Source organism: Lates calcarifer, linkage group LG10, assembly GCF_001640805.2.
Source record: "Lates calcarifer isolate ASB-BC8 linkage group LG10, TLL_Latcal_v3, whole genome shotgun sequence".
Classification (NCBI taxonomy): domain Eukaryota; kingdom Metazoa; phylum Chordata; class Actinopteri; family Centropomidae; genus Lates; species Lates calcarifer.
In genome coordinates, this window is record NC_066842.1 from 25,038,714 (window position 1) to 25,056,530 (window position 17,817).

General features: G+C 39.4%; 2 protein-coding genes across 2 annotated transcripts in view; both read left to right on the forward strand.

Moving 5' to 3' along the window:
• smpd3 (sphingomyelin phosphodiesterase 3) overlaps positions 1-10,897 on the forward strand; it is a 65,717-nt gene extending 54,820 nt beyond the window's left edge. The window contains exons 8-10 of the mRNA XM_018703662.1: positions 1,791-1,854; positions 2,387-2,555; positions 4,923-10,897. Coding sequence (XP_018559178.1) covers positions 1,791-1,854; positions 2,387-2,555; positions 4,923-5,024 — 335 coding nt within the window. The 3' untranslated portion in view covers positions 5,025-10,897. The remainder of the gene's footprint in view (positions 1-1,790; positions 1,855-2,386; positions 2,556-4,922) is intronic.
• Positions 10,898-14,779: 3,882 nt separating this feature from the next.
• On the forward strand, positions 14,780-17,060 carry LOC108901953 (monocyte chemotactic protein 1B). The gene is made up of 3 exons (XM_018703635.2): positions 14,780-15,053; positions 15,943-16,060; positions 16,154-17,060. The coding sequence occupies exons 1-3, from the start codon at positions 14,987-14,989 to the stop codon at positions 16,266-16,268; spliced, it is 300 nt and encodes a 99-aa protein (XP_018559151.1). The 5' UTR covers positions 14,780-14,986; the 3' UTR covers positions 16,269-17,060.
• Positions 17,061-17,817: the final 757 nt, after the last annotated feature.

Sequence of the window (17,817 nt, forward strand, 5' to 3'; positions counted from 1 at the left end):
AAGAATAGATCAATGAATCAATAAAAGAAAGGGAAGGAAGATTATCTAATTTCATAAAGCTTATCCAAAGAAGATTAAACCTAAATGAATACAACAGCGATCCAGAAAAGACAAACAGAGAGCCGGGCTGTCAGCTATTCAAGGGGTACCGACAGATTTCATCAAATGTGCTGAACTCTCAGAGCTCTAGGAATCATCTAGTGACGCCACCCTGCTGACCATACACACAGACAACATACAGAGCTTGTGTTGCATTTAAATCACAGGGAATTATGGCAAACCTCGGACCACTGGATAGTTAAAAAGCGCTGAGATAGAAGTAAAGTCACACGATTGAAGCGCTTAAAATTAAAGCACTCAAGTCTTACTGAACTCAAATCTCACGCCGTTCAACATGTCTCTTTTGATGATGCGTCTGAGTTCTTGTCTGATGGCAGATTAAACTTGTCAACCACAAACCAAAAGCACAAAAAATACTGTAACTGTGGCTTTCCATGTATTTTAGGAGTTGTGGTCAAAATTGGTGTGAATGAAGATTTATTTTGTTCCCCACATATTCACTGCAGCTTGTTGGTGATGTCGTGATTTATGAGGACAGAGAAACTGGAGTCATGTTCACCACTTGAAAGAGGGAATCTCATGTATAAAGCAGCACAGCGCACAGGCAGCAGTCACTCTGTGTGGCTGAGTGTGTCTGACTGACACCTCACCATCTTTGTTTCAGTGATTTTGAACCTGCTTTTGTGAAAATTGCCGGCTACACATCGGATGGCTACTTTCCACAAGAGCTCTCTCCATATGGGGTATTTTAAACACTAAATCATCAGCCTCACATCTTCACTGTCAAAAGGATCTGAGTGCTCATATCTCTCTGGCTGTTATATATTTCACCAGTTGATTGCGGTCTGAGAACCATGAAAGCAGAGATATATACTCTTCGAATAAAGTCTGCTGACGCCTCCCTCACCACACTAAAAGGTTTTACTTTAAGAGCAGCTATATGTGAAGTGAGATGCTGTTTGTCATGGTGAGGGGGAGGATTGTAAAGCATACACGACATCAACAAACAAGGCACAGAAAATAACCGTGGCCATATGAGCAGATACTTTACTGTGAATAAAATAAAAGATGAAGATTTTCTCTCTCCTGGCCAGTCGCTGAGGAAAGTATGTGTTACTGCTGGTGACACAGACCCCCACCCACCACTTTCACACTGTCAAAACAGCAGTTCTTGCTTTTACTACATCCTTTAAACATACCAGAGTGCAGCAAGACAGAATACTATATCCCAGACACACCCAGAGCACGTGTAAGAAAATATTACTGTTGTCATTTACACCAAATTGCAGAGTAGGGATGAAGTAAATGTCATAAGAATGGTAGTTTCTGGGAGTTGAATCAATTCTATGTATCACTTTAAAATGTAACAATTTATGATCAATATTTTAAGGGGCATTGTGTAGGTTGATCCAAACAGTTTGCCAGTCAGTATTTCCACTGGAAACCAAGATTGCTTCTACATAACTGATAAATATTCTGAAGTTAATTCGATTTTTTTTCCCCCTTTTCTCCACTCAAGAAACCAGTCACCAGACTGAGGGATAGTGGAATATAACTGACAGTGATACTGGTGCAATGTATTAGAAAAAGTAAAGAAAGTATAAGAATGACTCTTATTGTACAAAGGGGATTTTGGGAGACACAAAATTAGAGCAGATTTGTCAGTCAGAATGGTTAGAAATGTGTGTGACTGTGCGCCCTGTGGTGAATTTTAATGTGTCATTCCACAGGTACTCTGCTGGATCCCAGTGGCCTTTATGACGATGAGGTCAGCTCACCTGAAAGTTTACAAAAGTAAGACATGCATGCATACACTCAAACATGTTTTTGTTATTTTATTATTATTTCAGTTTATTGTTATTATTTTTAATTCATTTATTTATTGTATTATTTGACTCAGTCAGTCAGAAGATGCTTCTGTTCCACTGCAGGTGTGCTGAACTGTAAGCGACACTGCAGTAATTGTGTTCTGTTGGTGCTGAATGTTTAGGGATCATGTTGAATCAGTACCTTCCAATAACGGTGGAAACCATTAATATGTAACAGCGCACCCTGATGGAAAAACAGGCAGTAATACAGTCAGTAGAAGCTTTCTGACTAGAAACATGGCAGAAGGTTTCTGTACTCCATGATTTGTGATTCTGTGATTTTGTGGTTGTTGTTACTTGTTCTTTGCCTTGTTACCTTTTTCCCTGTAGTTTTATTGTACTTTGACTGTGGCATAATACATCCAGGGATACACCCTCTGTCCTCCTGTGTGACTGTCTGTGTATCTGTCTGTCCAAAGTCAGTCTACTGATCTTCTCCTACTCTGTGTGTCTGTCAGAGTGATGGAGAATGAGGAGGGGAGGAAGGAGTACTTGGTGTTTCCTCCCAGTAAGAGCCAGTGTCCCGCCAGCAGTCAGAAGGGGAGGAAGATCCCACTGAAGGGCAACGGCCGCCGGATTGATTATATCCTCTACAGCGACGAGGGCCTGCAGCAGGACTGGAAACTGGTACGGTTCAGTGGAGGATTACAAGAGAAGTTTCAAAGGATGAAGCTCATCCAGGTCAAAGACAAAAAGACCAAACAATGAGCATATGAAGTCATTCAGTAATTCACAAAAAGAAATATTTGAGAAAATTAGATTTTAAAAAATTTATAGATTTTTTCTTCTTTCTTCTCTTGTTAATCACCTCATGATCGTATTGTGACCCACGGAGGTGAATGACAAATGTTGCAGCAGGCCTACTCTACATATGCTGACATGCAGAGACATGTAGACCGCAAAATAGATTGTGAATTATTTCTACTCATCTAACATAAAGTTCTGTGCAGCAGCAGCTGTCAAACCTGTGTGCTGAGGGGCTTTGATTTGTGGACAGAATAAATGTAAAATCATCACAATCAGTAAGAGGCAGTGTAGACTGGGAATTTGAAGCGAGGTTGTGCAGAATGATAAACACAGCAACAAGCTTGTAGGATGAGATTTTTGTTTCCATTCACAGACATTTAGATCCAGGGACTGTGTTTGAACTGTGTGCCGTCTCCCTCTCAGGAGGCAGGTGATCTGCTTCATTCTGCCATGATTCATTTGCGACACTGGTCAACACTTGTTTTCCTGAGTCATGAGAAACATAACTGGAGGCCAGTGAAATCCCACACCACAGAAGAATGTTCGACTTGTTAAACGGATAAAAAAGATTTGAAGATGTAAAAGCTCGAGAGGGGAACAATGAAGCACAACAAAACAAACTGGAGAGGAAAGGAATGAGGGCAACACTGTCATGGCTGTCTGTCTGTGTGAGGGATTGGGGAGGATTGGAAAACCAAATCACATCATTTACATAGAACATCTTTGTGTGTGTGTGTGTGTGTGTGTGTGTGTGTGTGTGTGTGTGTGTGTCTGTCTCTCTGTGATCAAACAACAGACACTTGATGCCACCTTGTGCCTGAATGAAGTTACTGTAACATCATTTTACTTGACATTTGACTGCACACTCAAATCAGTATATTGTTATTTTGCTTCCTCATATTCCCTCACACACACTGTGTTATTGTGTTGTTTCTATTTATTTATTTGCCTTTTTGGCTTTTTGGAGAATATGGGAGGGCAGTCAGTTACCATCAAATACAGTTCCATTACCGGAGTGTGATAATATTATTGTTATAACAGTAGTTACAGTGGTAGGAGCGGTACCAGTAAGTAGTAGATACTGCTGTCCTCTGGGGCTGTTCATCACGGTTTGGATAAGTCCCCTTAGTTCCAGTGAAGAGAAGGGTGAACACTACAGCACACAGTGAAATTTTTTATTTTCCAATTTTGCTTGGGGAAAGTCCTTTCTTGTTTCAGCATGACAGTGTCCTTCTGCACAAAGCCAGTCCTATAGAGAAATGGTTTTCCCCTTTTTGGTGTGAAAAAACTTTGACTGGTCTGAGTTCTGACCTTGGCCCCATCCAGGACCTTTGGGATGAACTGGAACGCTGACTACAAGGAGTAGCTGCAAGAATTTAAAAGCTAGAAGAGAAACATTTAGAAAAAGAAAACATACACTGATCAGCCACAACATTAAAACCACTGACAGATGAACACTGATCATTTCATTACAATCCAATGTTCTGCTGGGAAACCTAGGGTCCTTCAATCACCTGGATGTTACTTGGACACATACCACCCACCAAGCACACTCCCCCCCATGGCAACAGCACTCCCCAATGGCAGGGGCCTCCCACAGCAGGACAATGCTCCCACCACACCACAAAAACTGCTCAGATATCACAAGACAGTTTTGTCAATGTTTAGGTGGGTAGTACGTGTCCAAGTAACATCCAGATGGATAAAGGACCCAAGGTTTCCCTGCAGAACATTGGATGATAATGAAATGATCAATGTTATTCACTCCAACTGTCAGTGATTTAATGCTGTGATCAGTGTATAACATGTAGTATCTATGTTTTACTATGTTGTCATAATTTTATATGCTTCTTGGAGCCTACAGGGGGAGTTATACTGTAGTTGTTAACAAATACATTAATAGATACTGTAGTTATATCTGCCTACAATGACATAATTGTGTCTTTTAAAAGACATTAAGTGAATGTTTCAATACTATTCTGTGCTGGTACTGACAAACTCACAGAGAATTATCACCCAACTCATTGCATTAAGCTCATTGCTTTGGTTTTCCAAACCCAAACCCTGCTCAGTTTTCAGTGAATGTCTTCATGTGTTTGCCAACACACTAAGATGTTTTCAGTGAAAATGTGCCAGTGTTGTGTTTTGCTTATCTGCCCCACATGGCTTACAGCTTTAAAGTTGTACAGAGCACAATGTGAGATGTGATGATTTGATGATAATGGTCTTTATCTCTGTCCCCTACAGGAAATCGAGGAGTTCAGCTTTGTCACCCAGTTGGCAGGCCTCACTGACCACCTGTCTGTGGCCATGCGATTGGCTGTTTCCACTGGGGAGGAGGAGCCTTAGATTGACCACCTGAGCTTTAAAATACTGCCATGGAGGAACGAAAGACAACCAGGAGGAGGAGAAGAGATTAAGTTTAAGTTTACAGATATGAAACTGCTTAAGAGAAGCAGCATGCAGGTCTGTGTGAGGACTGAAGGGACAGTAAAATGGACAAATTAATTAATGGAGGAGCGTTAAGAGGATGAATGGATATAAAGCAGGTAGATGAGAATGACTCTTGAGGGGAGAGATAATCAGAGGAATTCAGTTTAGAAAGCTAGAAAGATATTCACACACACACACACACACACACACACATACACACAAGTGATCAACATTGTGATGAATATTGCCTGGCCTCTCCATTCCTCTCCTCCAACACACCCTGTTGAACCGAACTCTGGAGACTTTTATTTACAGTGAATTGTTTCATGTAGCCAATTTACACACTCTCCTTTTACTGGATCTGTTTTAGCTGTAGTGTATGTATGCTTTTTTATGATTCTACCTTCAGGGACAGTTGGATCCTCATTCTTTAGTGACTGTGTAAAAAAAAAAAGGAAAACACATGATTTAAGTGATGAGAGTGAGATATACATCTGCTGACTGGCCTTTACGCTGACAGCCTGTGTCCTTGTGTTCTGCACCTTTCTGAAAGGCTATTGGTCAGTTCTGCTGTCAGTCATTCACCTTACTACTCCACATCAGTCCCAGGAACCTCAACAAGTGTCTTTTTTTCTTAAAAAAAAAAAAAAAAAAAAACAGAACAAAAACGAAAACAAACAAAATCAAAACTGGTCTTTCTAAAATGATACAGTTTCTATTGTCACCACATTACTTTTTATAGGAAGTTGAATGCCTGTTTAATACTATATTGTATGTTTCTAAAAAGAGGAATTGTATAAAGGGATGAAACTGAAGAAGAAAGTTGTTTGATGCAATGCAGTGCTTATGGCATGTTTTCAGCCACTAGTGGTGAAAATTTTGAAAAGTAAAGGACATTTTTTGGTGTAATAGTTGGAACTGAGGCTTTGCTGATGCATGATGGAAACGGTACCAGTTTACAACATTAATATAGTGGCTCGATACACTTGCTTGCTTGAGTCTGGATGCCTGATGAGACGAGAAGCATTTTACCCTGAAACACACACTAACTTGTATGCCAGTATAGCATTTGTGCATGTGAGACTCCACCCTGCTGATGAATCTTAACACATATGAAGGCGTGCACAGAAACATACTGAGGATTTACTCAAAGCAGAAACACACACATCATATACAGAGGGCGTGCGGGTGATGTAACATACCCTCTGGTGGCTGTCTGTAGGAGAGAAGCTACTGTCAGCTTGTTAGATGACAAACCACTGTAGCCATCTGGTTAGTTATCACTGTGTTGTAAGCACATCTGATTTGTGCACTAGCTAACATTTAGCATGCAGCCCAGTTTTTGGTGTTTGCCCGGCGGATCACTATGTTGACAGCCATGTTGTGACGGCAACTGAAAAACCTCATAATACAGAAACGTTGTGAAGACCTGCAGGCTGTACACACCCTGTACAATATGCCAAGTATATATATATACAGACTCCCAGCAGAACAAGTGCACAAATACATGAAGAAGTGTAATACCAATCCAACACAACTTAAGATGTGTTCAGACTGAAACTTTAGAGACAGTGCCATTGCATATTAATGGCCTGCAAAGAGGAGCGAATGTCATTTCACTATGGGCTCTGCAAAATGAGGCAAGACGCATCTGTCCAAGTTATAAATGTTTCAACTTAAGTGAAAGGTTTATATTTACCCCGAGTCTTTATGACTCCAACTCAACAAACAGACAGAAAGAGAAGAAGACAGATCTGTGTGAACGAAACAGGAACAGCATGATGTATGTTGCTGCCCAGCTACAGCTGTTGGTTATTGGTAGCAAAGACAAATTCCATCCATCTATCCATCGTCCACCAGCTAAATTCACACAAATAATGCAAGGTGAAATTTTACTTCACGTTCAGTCTGAACACACCTTTAGTAATCTGCTCCTCTCACCTGTCTGTACGTTACAGTACTGATGTACTGTTTCTGCTACTGGTTGGACAACAACATACTCTACAGGATGATGCACACCAATTCAGACATTATAACCTTTGGAATATTTTAACTCACAATAATGCTATTGTAGTATAGCATTCACATTTAACAGCCATACAGACCATGGTGTCAAACAGGAGCTGGGACTTTGTGAAGAGCAGCTTTTAGAGACTTGTTTACAGTAAAAATCCTCCTTGTGTCCCCTGTGGACCTGTTGGCTCTGGTGCTATGTTGAGTGATAGGTCATTTAGAAGATAAGAATGTGAAAGCAGGCCTGAACCTAAATGATCAGTAACCTTTAGTGAGATGACGATTTAGCCAGATTTAGATTTAGAACAAAGAAAAACTGGGGTTGTGGGAGTTTTTAGTTATAAACAAGCTCCTGACAAACAAGTTTACACAGTGAGCCAATCTGCACCAGATAAGTCTCTCTGTATTTCACAGTATACGTCAACTAGCAATGATTGATTTTCCAGAGCTGAAGAAAGGAGCAATCTTAACAACTAGGATGGAGTCCTAGAACACGTCTACGAAAAGTTTCTGATGCTCAAGAGTTCAGAGGAAGGATCACAGTCTGAAAAGAAATCGATCGATAGCGAGCTATATGTCATAAGCATGTGTATAATTACTCTCACTGTCAGGGAAGGAAATGAAAGTTCGTCACTGAAGGTTTGCAGAAGCCACCAGAAACTACTGGTCATATCAGACCAAATAAGATTGTTGCAGCAAAACCTCTGAGTGAACTGAAATGACTAAGTGTCTGTTTTATTACCTATGAATTCAGCTTTTGGTTTGTACGACTAAGTTTGTTCTAGTATTGAAAGATGAGTTGGTTTTAGTAAAGGTTGCCACCCTGTCACTCAACACTACACATGCTACATGTTAGGAAACTCAGTGGTAGACTGTACAGGGAACACATGAATCATGTTGATGTCAATGTTGTCATCAGCCAACATACGACAACTATCAAAATCATGTTGTGTGATAGTTTCAGAACCAGTTTGATTTCCATGGTCTGCATGGCGAACAGTGTTTACAACAGTCTGTGACCTGTTTCTTGACAGAGAGGAGCTTTCCGACTGTTGGTTTCAATGTAGATGTGTGTGTAAGTTTGGGCAGCTCACGTGTTATATTTTTCAGTGTAACACAAATGTGCTAACCAGTATTTCATAGTATGGAGAGGACAGTATGAGTCATATGACTGTGCCCCTGTGTGAGTGTGTGTGTACAGTATGTGTGAGTGAATACAGGAAACATACTGGTTGTTTTGTTATGTATGTTCAACTGTCATTTTTGCATACACAGGTCACCTGGCTCTCTGTTTCTCTTTATGACTCACATTACTATGATCATTATGACTAATATATTCTTCTTATTATTAGGGTTTTATCTAATTCAAGCCTCACCATATTTTTTTTTATTTTTATGTTGAGTCTGAGTCAGACTCCTTTTAGAATCACCACTCCTCGGATTATGGTGAACTTCAAAGATCAAATCCTATAATATGTTGTTTACTTGGTAAATAGTCATGTAAATACACTATAGGTCAACAGTGAGTCACAGGAGGGTGCCACAGTTTCCCTGAGAATTCTCTCTTGGGGTAAATAAGTAATAGGTCGGGGCAAAGTACAGTGGTAGGAAATGTAAAAATTGATTTGATAACATTTTCAACTGTCCTGTTCTGTTACACGACACCTGAATACTGCCGAACAATTCATTAATAAGTATGGAGATCCTTGCTTGGAGAGCAAGCATCGTGCAGTGCTACACATTCATGATAAAACTACACTTTTGTGTTATTTTAAAAAGTTGGAATGTGGAGGTAATTAATTTTAGAATTTGGAGTCTGTTTTGTTTTGCTAACTTTTCTGTGTTTGTACTTTTGCCTTTTTTTTTTTTAAATCACAAAAAGACTGAAGAAAATGATGACAAGGAAGCTGACTGGTTGTATTTAAAGGCCAGAGGTGATGGTATAAAGGCCAAAGTTAGGTTTGTGTGGGTGTTCATGGTGAGTCTATGTGGTAAGACTCTGTCCCTGAATTCACTCAGTTGGGCACACATTAAATTAACAACAGGACCAAACCAGAATTCACCAGATGGTAGGCAATCTTGTTAGTAATTTCTTAGTATAAAGTAGATAAACATCAATGAGATTCTTCCATTAAGGCTGCATTAATCAAAATGTTGATTTTAAATCAAAGTCTGCACAGGATTTCTTCTTTTCTCACTGACTGTAGTGAAGCTGCAGCGTTGCCACTGGTGGTTTGAAGCTGTATTACAGTAACAGTTTTTCTGACCGACCTGATGTCATTATTTTCCACATTAGCAGCTGCTGAGGAGACCCCACCCCACCTCCACCCCCCGCAAATATATCTGTACACCAAAGTGACTGAAATGTCTGAGCTCTAACATGTAGCCATTAAGGGCTGTGGTGAATATTAGAACAGTCCTGGATGAGGGCTACGTGTGGTGGTTTTATGGCAGTCATCACAGTGTTCACAGAGCTCACTCTGCGTCAGGACAGTGTTGCTAATGACAATCAAGCAACCGCAATTAAGCAGTGATGGTGTCTGAGTCATTTCTAAACCATCACAGCAGCAAGTCCTCCACCCTGAACGACTCCATAGGACCTATAGGAGTGTCTCCTGAAGCAGCGCCCCTACAGCAGCAGGCATACCATTGTCGTTACTGTAATAAACACATAGTCAAACTTATGGAACGTTGTGTGATAGGTTTAGGTTCAAAACTACTTGGTCAGGTTTAGGAAAAGATTAGAGGAGGGCTAAAAGACCTTCATTGTCATGACTACAATATAAAACAGCAGTTACAGTTATGGGACATCAGTTTCAAATGAGAAATAAACAGCAACCTCCCATGTCAAGTTAACTATGGGTCGTAATGAAGCTGCCTACTCAGATGACCTGTGGGGTCATTTTTCACAGGGGGACAGCCTCTGTCACAGACCCACACTTACCACAGTGACTCTCTGATGTAATCACCATGAACACACACCACACAGTTTCACGCGAAGGAGTCGAGCTGGAGTCGGGTAGTATCACACCCTAAGCCTGAGCTTTTTCTCGAACCATTATCAAAAAAGAAAGAAAGATTGTCCTGATGGTCATGTGATTTGTTATTATGTGATGAGAATACAGACACCAAAATAATCTGTGTATCTCCAGTGCTGAATGCAAACTATTCAGGAAAAATTCTGTTGATTGATAATCAGGGTTAAAGATCATAGAGACTAAGAAGGATAAGAAGTTCTCACACATCTTTACAATAACAGGTCACTTTTACTTCACTGGAATGTTTACAATGCATTTCACCTAATAATCAGACAGGACTCATGCATTATTTTGGTGTCTAATCTCTAAGGTAAGCTAACAAATGGGACCTGTTGCTGACACGCTGCTGGATCTACTGAAATATTGTTGGTATTCTGTAAAATTTCTGCTCCCCCTCGTGTCCATCAGGTTCAGGACAGAATGAATCCACAGCTGGTCGGTCACAGCAGGTCTGAGTTGAGTGCTAAGCTTTTGTAGCTGCATGTATTGTAATAATGCTTCATGCTTGTAGTCTCAGTAGAAGTGATGCTTTGATTTTCTATGATTTGTCTCTGTTCATTTCTTTTTTTTTTTCAGTTGATTTTTGTCTTTGGATGAGGGGTGTTTCTTGATGGGCTCGTCTAGCTTGGTCTCTGTAATGTGGCTAGGGGATCAATAGCTTTCCTCTTTCTAAGCTTCTTCAACAAACTGCTTATTTTCTTCTGCTTTTTTAAAAAACAAAGGAGTTTTCCCTCGCTATCACTGTCTTTGTGTCATTATTTTAGCTCTCTCTAGTGACATTAACATTAGCATAAGTTACTGTGGTCAGTGGAAACGCTGGTTTACCTCAAGTGCCACTCAAGTGAAAAGACATTATTGAGTGTGATGTATATTAGATTATTTCCTTTTTTTTCCAACATGAAAAACATCCATGTTTACAATATGTAAGAATGTCACCGGGTTTGGGGGTCTCCTGTGAGGCTGGTATTTGTATACAACACTGAGTTCAAGTTAAAAATGCTTGTTTGTCTCTCTTAAAGGACAACATATGAAGAAGTGAAAGAGGCGTTCATGGAGTCCTTCTGCTTTTGATGAATAGGGGGAGATGTCTAGCAGAAAATTAACATATGGGACTGAGCCAAGAACAAAAAACCCCCTTTACACTGAAACTAAAGTAATATTAGTCATATATGACAAACACAAAATCATTAGACTGAAAATATGTCAAAGGGCTTTGTTTAATCTGCAAATTTATCCCAGTATAGCTGAAGAAAACTGGTTAGGGTTGAGGAGGGGGTTCAGGGGTTAAACCAGTTGTGGTGTATTTGCATCTGATTCTTTAATACCACTATGTGTCACCAAAAAGCACCTCAAGTTTTTAAAGCAGTGATAATCAATATTATTATATATTATAACATGATAGGGTCAAATGAGTGTGTAATGTCAGAGGAGGACATGAAGAATGTCTGTCCAGATAAGTCCATAGAGGCCTCTCTATAATCTCTGTGCTCTCTCTGTTCAGTGTCATTTAAATAGGGGTCCAACATTTTATACATCATTGAATTTATACTTATATTTATTGCAATATCTGGAAACAGAGGGTTAAGTTATTCCATAGCACTGACATAATCTGGAGCATATACTGTAGATGATTTGGAATTGTAACTTCTTGTCTTTGCTGGTGGACAAACCAGATATGTCCAACCAAGCATCTCCCCACTCATCCACTCATCATCTGAGACGATTATGGCTAAGTAAGCCACCCAAAGGGATTTAAGATGACCCATACCCTCTGCTCGGGTACAGGATCTCTTCTACAGAAGACGAAGCTATGGATCTGCAGGTACCTTAAAAAGTGTCATATCACTCCTTGAGCTGATTAAAATATTACCAGTACCATTGGCCTTTTAGTCCTCTATTGTGCAGATACCCTTCACAGACCACAAAAAAATATGCAGTCCTCAAGACCAGAGGGGAAATTGAAATCTAAGTGAATGTGGGCAAGGAGAAAGAATCCTTCTGAGTCCCCATCTTCCTGATAATTTTCTATACTTTTAATTTGTTCTGGAGGAGAAAACTGTCCTCTGCTTTGTCTAAAACCCAGTTTTTAGAAACATATATAATACTACAAAGAGTAGCAGCCTCCAAGCTAAGTCACGTGGACTAGGGGTCTAAATTTCCAGAGAGACCAGCAGAGGCAAGCCAGCTGGTTACATCTAATATTAGAGGTTAACTCATCCTCTCCAAACTGGAGTTGGATTAAGTATTTTTGATAAAATAATTTAAACTCTGTGTTCACTGACCAGTTTTTTTTTTTTCGCTTTCAACTGTGCTATCTTTATCCATATTGAATGCTGATGAAGTTGAGATTATATTGTTATACAACTTTATTGTAAAATTACTTACAGTACACTGAAGATAACTGACTTGATCATCTCCAGCCTTCTCATGCTGCTGCAAGGTGTCTTCACATGTGACTGATTCAAACATGACAAGAAGATTATTATGACTCGATCATTCCAAAATTAAAAAGGAGAGATATGAGTCGGACAGATGTACCAGAGTTCTCACCTGTTACAGGACATTATTGTAGATGAATCCTGCTGCCACATGTGTCTGCTTGTTAGAAGTACATGTTTTATACATCTTTTCCCTGCTACTCTTAAAAGATAATTTGGTAATGCTTTACATTACAGCTCACAACTTACCGTGTAATTAAACCTAACAATCCATACAAACACATTGTACATATCCTGTAATTAAAGGGAACGGGGAAGTAATGATCATTAATAAAAAATGTCTTCTTGTCAATCCACATCGCAGGTTACTGCCTCTGTGAGGATGTAACTTATGAGCAGTTTAGCCAAAATATACAGTACATATTTTCAGAATCATTTGATGTTAAGGATTTTTACCGCCTTGAAGAGGTGAACACATCCATCATTTTACAGAAACAAAGCAAACATTAGGAAAAAAATATTTTTTATTATTTTTAAGAGGCACTCAGTTTTACAAACAATGCTCAGCTTTCACAGTTATATAATGATAGCCGTGGCTCTGGACAAGCTCTCTGATGTCTGAAAAGTTAACCCTGATGAGAACATCAGGGCCTGGGCTTGTAAACTACACATTTTTTGAGAGAAAATCTGCATTACAGACTGGGAGCAAGGAGAGTTTCATGACAGTCACTACTGCAGTGCAAAACATCAAACTATGGCACTAAACTCTTCTCATTAACCTGTATGTAAACGTAAATGTCTAAATGTTGTTCATTTCAATTGAACTGAACTCAGAGTTCATTAGGGAGAGAACTAGTTTCATTTTTGAGACCACTTTAGAAACATTAGTTGTTCTTGAGGTCTTTTGACTCAGCATGATCTCATGGGATTGCATACAAATTCCATGCCAGTTTCAAGACTTTGGACTTGTTATTTTATGCCCTTTAATGAACTTTAAGTGGTTTACAGTTTGGGTCGTCTTATTGGAAATGGAGGATCATGTTTTTCTGAAGTTTGATCAATTCTAAGACCAAAAAGTCATCTCGGCCTCTGCTGCTTTGATTTTGATCATTCCTTTACTGTTAATCTGCTCCAAGCCTCCAAGCTTCGTAGGAGTTCAATACAAGAGAAGAGAGAGCAGCCCTTGTTGTAGAAACCTGAAAAAAAAAGATCAAAACAACAATCTCTACAGCATATCTTATAGCAAGAGAGTAGCAGTCACAGGTGTCTTCCACTCCATCAGGAAGGGGAGGCGAGCTCACTGGAAGGCATGAGATAACAACTCATTATCAAAGAGAAACATAAGAAAAGGTCAGAATATTCCTCTAAATATGTTCAGATTGGGCAAAGGAGAATGCAGTTAAAAATCAGCTCAGATACATTTCTAATAACTCAAACTAAGATACACTGAACACACAAGCACACGAATGAATGAATTCTTTAATCATCTTGTGACCTCTGACCTGTGTCTTGAGACCGCATGAAGGATTCCTGATCCCCGAGTTAGAAAACACAGAAACACTTGAGTCCAAACTCTCAAGACAAAATCTCCACGCCTGAGAGAATGTGACCGTTCCTGTTGTGCAAGAAAACTTTTGAGAATCCCCAAACTGGTTTTGCTACTGTGTGTGAAATAAAATTTGGACTTAAAACCAGTCACCGAGTCATTCCACCAATACCACCATCACCTGAACTTTTCGCAAACTGTTTGGAATCACAGATGTAAGGAAATTCACGGATGGGATTTTACAGATGGGATTTTTTGTAGGGGAAAAAGGCTGCTTGCTGCTGCTTTCCAAATGAAATTGTTTGAATATTTACCCTCAAAAATCAACGATAGTCTATTCTACCTATCTGCTCATATTTATTATTGTAAACTAAATTACCTCTGTTTGCTATTTTTTTCATGCAGTCTTTTTGTGGTCAGCCATAGTGTGAACTGTGTAAAGCTGGTGTACAGCTATAAAAGGTCAGTGATGTCCGAGTGGAAGTATCCATGACGTGTAGGAGGTGAGAGAGAGGGAAACTACATTTGAAAACACATACTTCCTCATTCTCAAGCTGATTACAGAAGAGAATGTCAACAGATTTAGAGAAGCCTCACAGATGGGTGGGAGCGGGAGTTTCATAGTGGGGGTTGTTTTTTTTAATGTGTGTAAACCCCTATAGCTACACGTCATACAGTCGAGAACTCCGGGTTTCCCCGCAGATACTCTTGAACAGTACAAATATTGGAGCAGATGGAGTGTAAGTCCACACAGCTGAGAGAACAGGTTGATACAGCTCGACTGAGACGTTCACCTATTGCTACTTCTGTGAAGGGAACACATACACATACACACATCTCAGGATGGCTGCTCCTCGTCTCGCTCTGTCTGTTGTTGTGCTGGTGCTGGCTGTCATCACTGTCACTGAAGGTAAGAAGGAGCTGATGATGATACACTCAGTGTGTGAGAGAGGTTTATGAATGTCATCTTATTTTAAAACATTTATGATTACAGTCGTACATTTGATATAATGGATATGATTAAGGCTGATTTATATTTTGTGGAATTGATGTGTGTAAGAAGTTAACTACCAGTTAGAGGGCGTTAAGCTGCACCAATCAATATTTCACATACACATGCATCAGATGACTGTGTAATGTGAAAGAGGTTTCTGCTTTTAAGCCTGTTCTAGCTCATCATTTGCTTTTACACACTGCTGCTTTACAGTTTCAAGTCATTCTCCTGAGCAGCAGGCTGCTCTCACCAGCTGTTGTTGAGAATCGTAGACTAAAACACAACTAAAACAAGTGTGAATGTTGGAATTACACTCATCATATGGCTATAAATATGTGTCCATATGAATGCTAATGTTGCTCTGTGTCTAACAAATATGTAAATAGGCAACTGTTTGCTAAAGCATTAGCCAGAACAACTAAGATAAGATGAACAAATGTCTTGCTACTGATCCAGCTTCAGTGCTACATGCACTTGATTTGCTCCAATCGTATCTTTAAAGAGAGGAGCCACTCTAAAATATTATTAAAATGTTCACTTTATATTATTTAACATCTTAATTCTTTAATTGAAGCAGTCTTTACATAATCTAAACAGCTGTAACATACGTCAGAGTTTTTCCATGTCACAATGGAACAACTGAGCAGCAACACAGTATCTTCAACTAAAAAAAAAAAAAGCCATCAGATTTAGTCTCATGCAGACCAACAGGAAATTAAAAAGGGAACAAAAAAAAAAGAAGCAGACGATGTCTCTCAGTCTGTTGCAGCTGCTGAGTTGTTCACTCACACATGTTTGTTTGTAGGTATGCGTGGTACTGGCCCCAGGAAATGCTGCTTTCGTTTCAATGACAGCCCGGTGCCTAAAGAACGAGTGACCGGCTACGTCAGGACCAGCCAGCGTTGCTCCAACCCTGCCGTCCTGTAAGTAGAACGAAAAATATGTCACTAACATCACTGCACCTACGCACGAACGGACTGAACCTGACCGTCTCGTTCACGTGTGTGTGTGTTCAGGCTGAAGACAGTGGCAGGTCGTCAGCTGTGTGCCAGGCCTTCAGATGCCTGGGTGAAGGAGATCATGACCTACCTGGACAACAAACCCCTCCCAGGACAGGGGACCATCGCATAACCATGGCAACACCACACCCACCAGAAGAGTCCTCCAAGAACAAAATCTGTCCAGTTCATGTTTTGATGCTGCAGCTTTTCAAACTATAACTTTTAAACTGAGAGGTGTTTTATACAAATACAGTATGTTACTATCCCCACCGTGACATCTGCAGGGGGCCAGTCATAAGCTACACAGCAGTGTACTATCTATCTGCAAACTATATACAAAGTAAAGGCTACTGTATACTAAGTATTCTAATGTTTTACAATACAGGCTTGGATAAAAATATGCTGGGGCAAGCATTTACATACATACCATGTTAAAAGATGTCTCTGCTATATGGATGTATAACATAGCTGTAAGTTACCATTCTTTTAATGTTGATATTACACCATATATATCTTTTTACATATGTTTTACAAATCTGGTTATGGAACTTTTATCTTACTATCAAGAACAATAGGTTTATTTTTGTTTAATACAACACTCAAAGTCTGACCATCAACACTGTGAACTACTGTTGCTTTGTCATTTCAACTGAGTTAAAGAAACTGTATAAGACCAATGCCTCCCAGCTCCATATGGTGTCATCAGTAGAGTATAAGCTATGGGCTACACCACTATTTATACACTGAACCATTGTGAGCTCTTTGCCTTGTTTTTTTTTATAGAAAGTTCAGAGATCTTTGTTCTATTCTCAAACATATTTTAAACTCAAGTTACTTGCATAGATAAGTAACAAAAAATAATTTATTTCTGTATGCTTATGCTACAAATTCTCTTGAATTAAAGCAAGACAAAGTGAAAGTTTGACTGTGTCATTCTCTGTCTTCTTTTCCTATGTTTCTTCTTATTAGCGAGTTGTTTCTCATGCCTTCCCAGAAGCTCGCCTCCCCTTCCTTTACTCTCGTGGTGTAAGATCTGCTGTAGAGGTCTCTGTTCTTCATTAGCACTCAGGGACAGCTCTCTGTACTGAACTGTGTGTGTTAGTCAAAGACAGGATTGTCGTGTACAGAGCACTATTTTTGGATTTCTACCACAAAACAATACATGTACAAATTAGATTGCTAGTTTTATCAAATTAATATTTCTTTCAAGATCAAAGTCTTTTAATTAGCAAGATTCTGTATCTGACTGATAACAGTGAATACCTCAGCAAGACTCAAGTGAAGAGGTTTTGCCTTTCAGAGCCAAAAAAAAAAAAATAATTTTCTTAAGGTGAAACTATATAACTTTTGGAAGCAGAAATATCACATTCTTCTTTTCCTCCTTTTTCTTCTCCTTCTTCTTCTACTCCCTCTCCTCTTCCTCACAAGTGAAAAATTTCATTCTTCAGCAATAAAAAAAAAAGTTAATTCAGTACACTCAGAGGTTTTGCCACTAAAGCCTAACTTGGTCTGGTGTGAAGGACAGAGCTGGTAGACTTGACGAGTCACAGGTAGATTTTGAAATAAAATACATTTACCCAAAAAATGAAAAATAAAATTGGAAATGGAAATTTACAAAAATGCAATCAATAAAGTTCTGGACACATAAGAGAGGTCAAATGAACAGAACTCAATTTAGC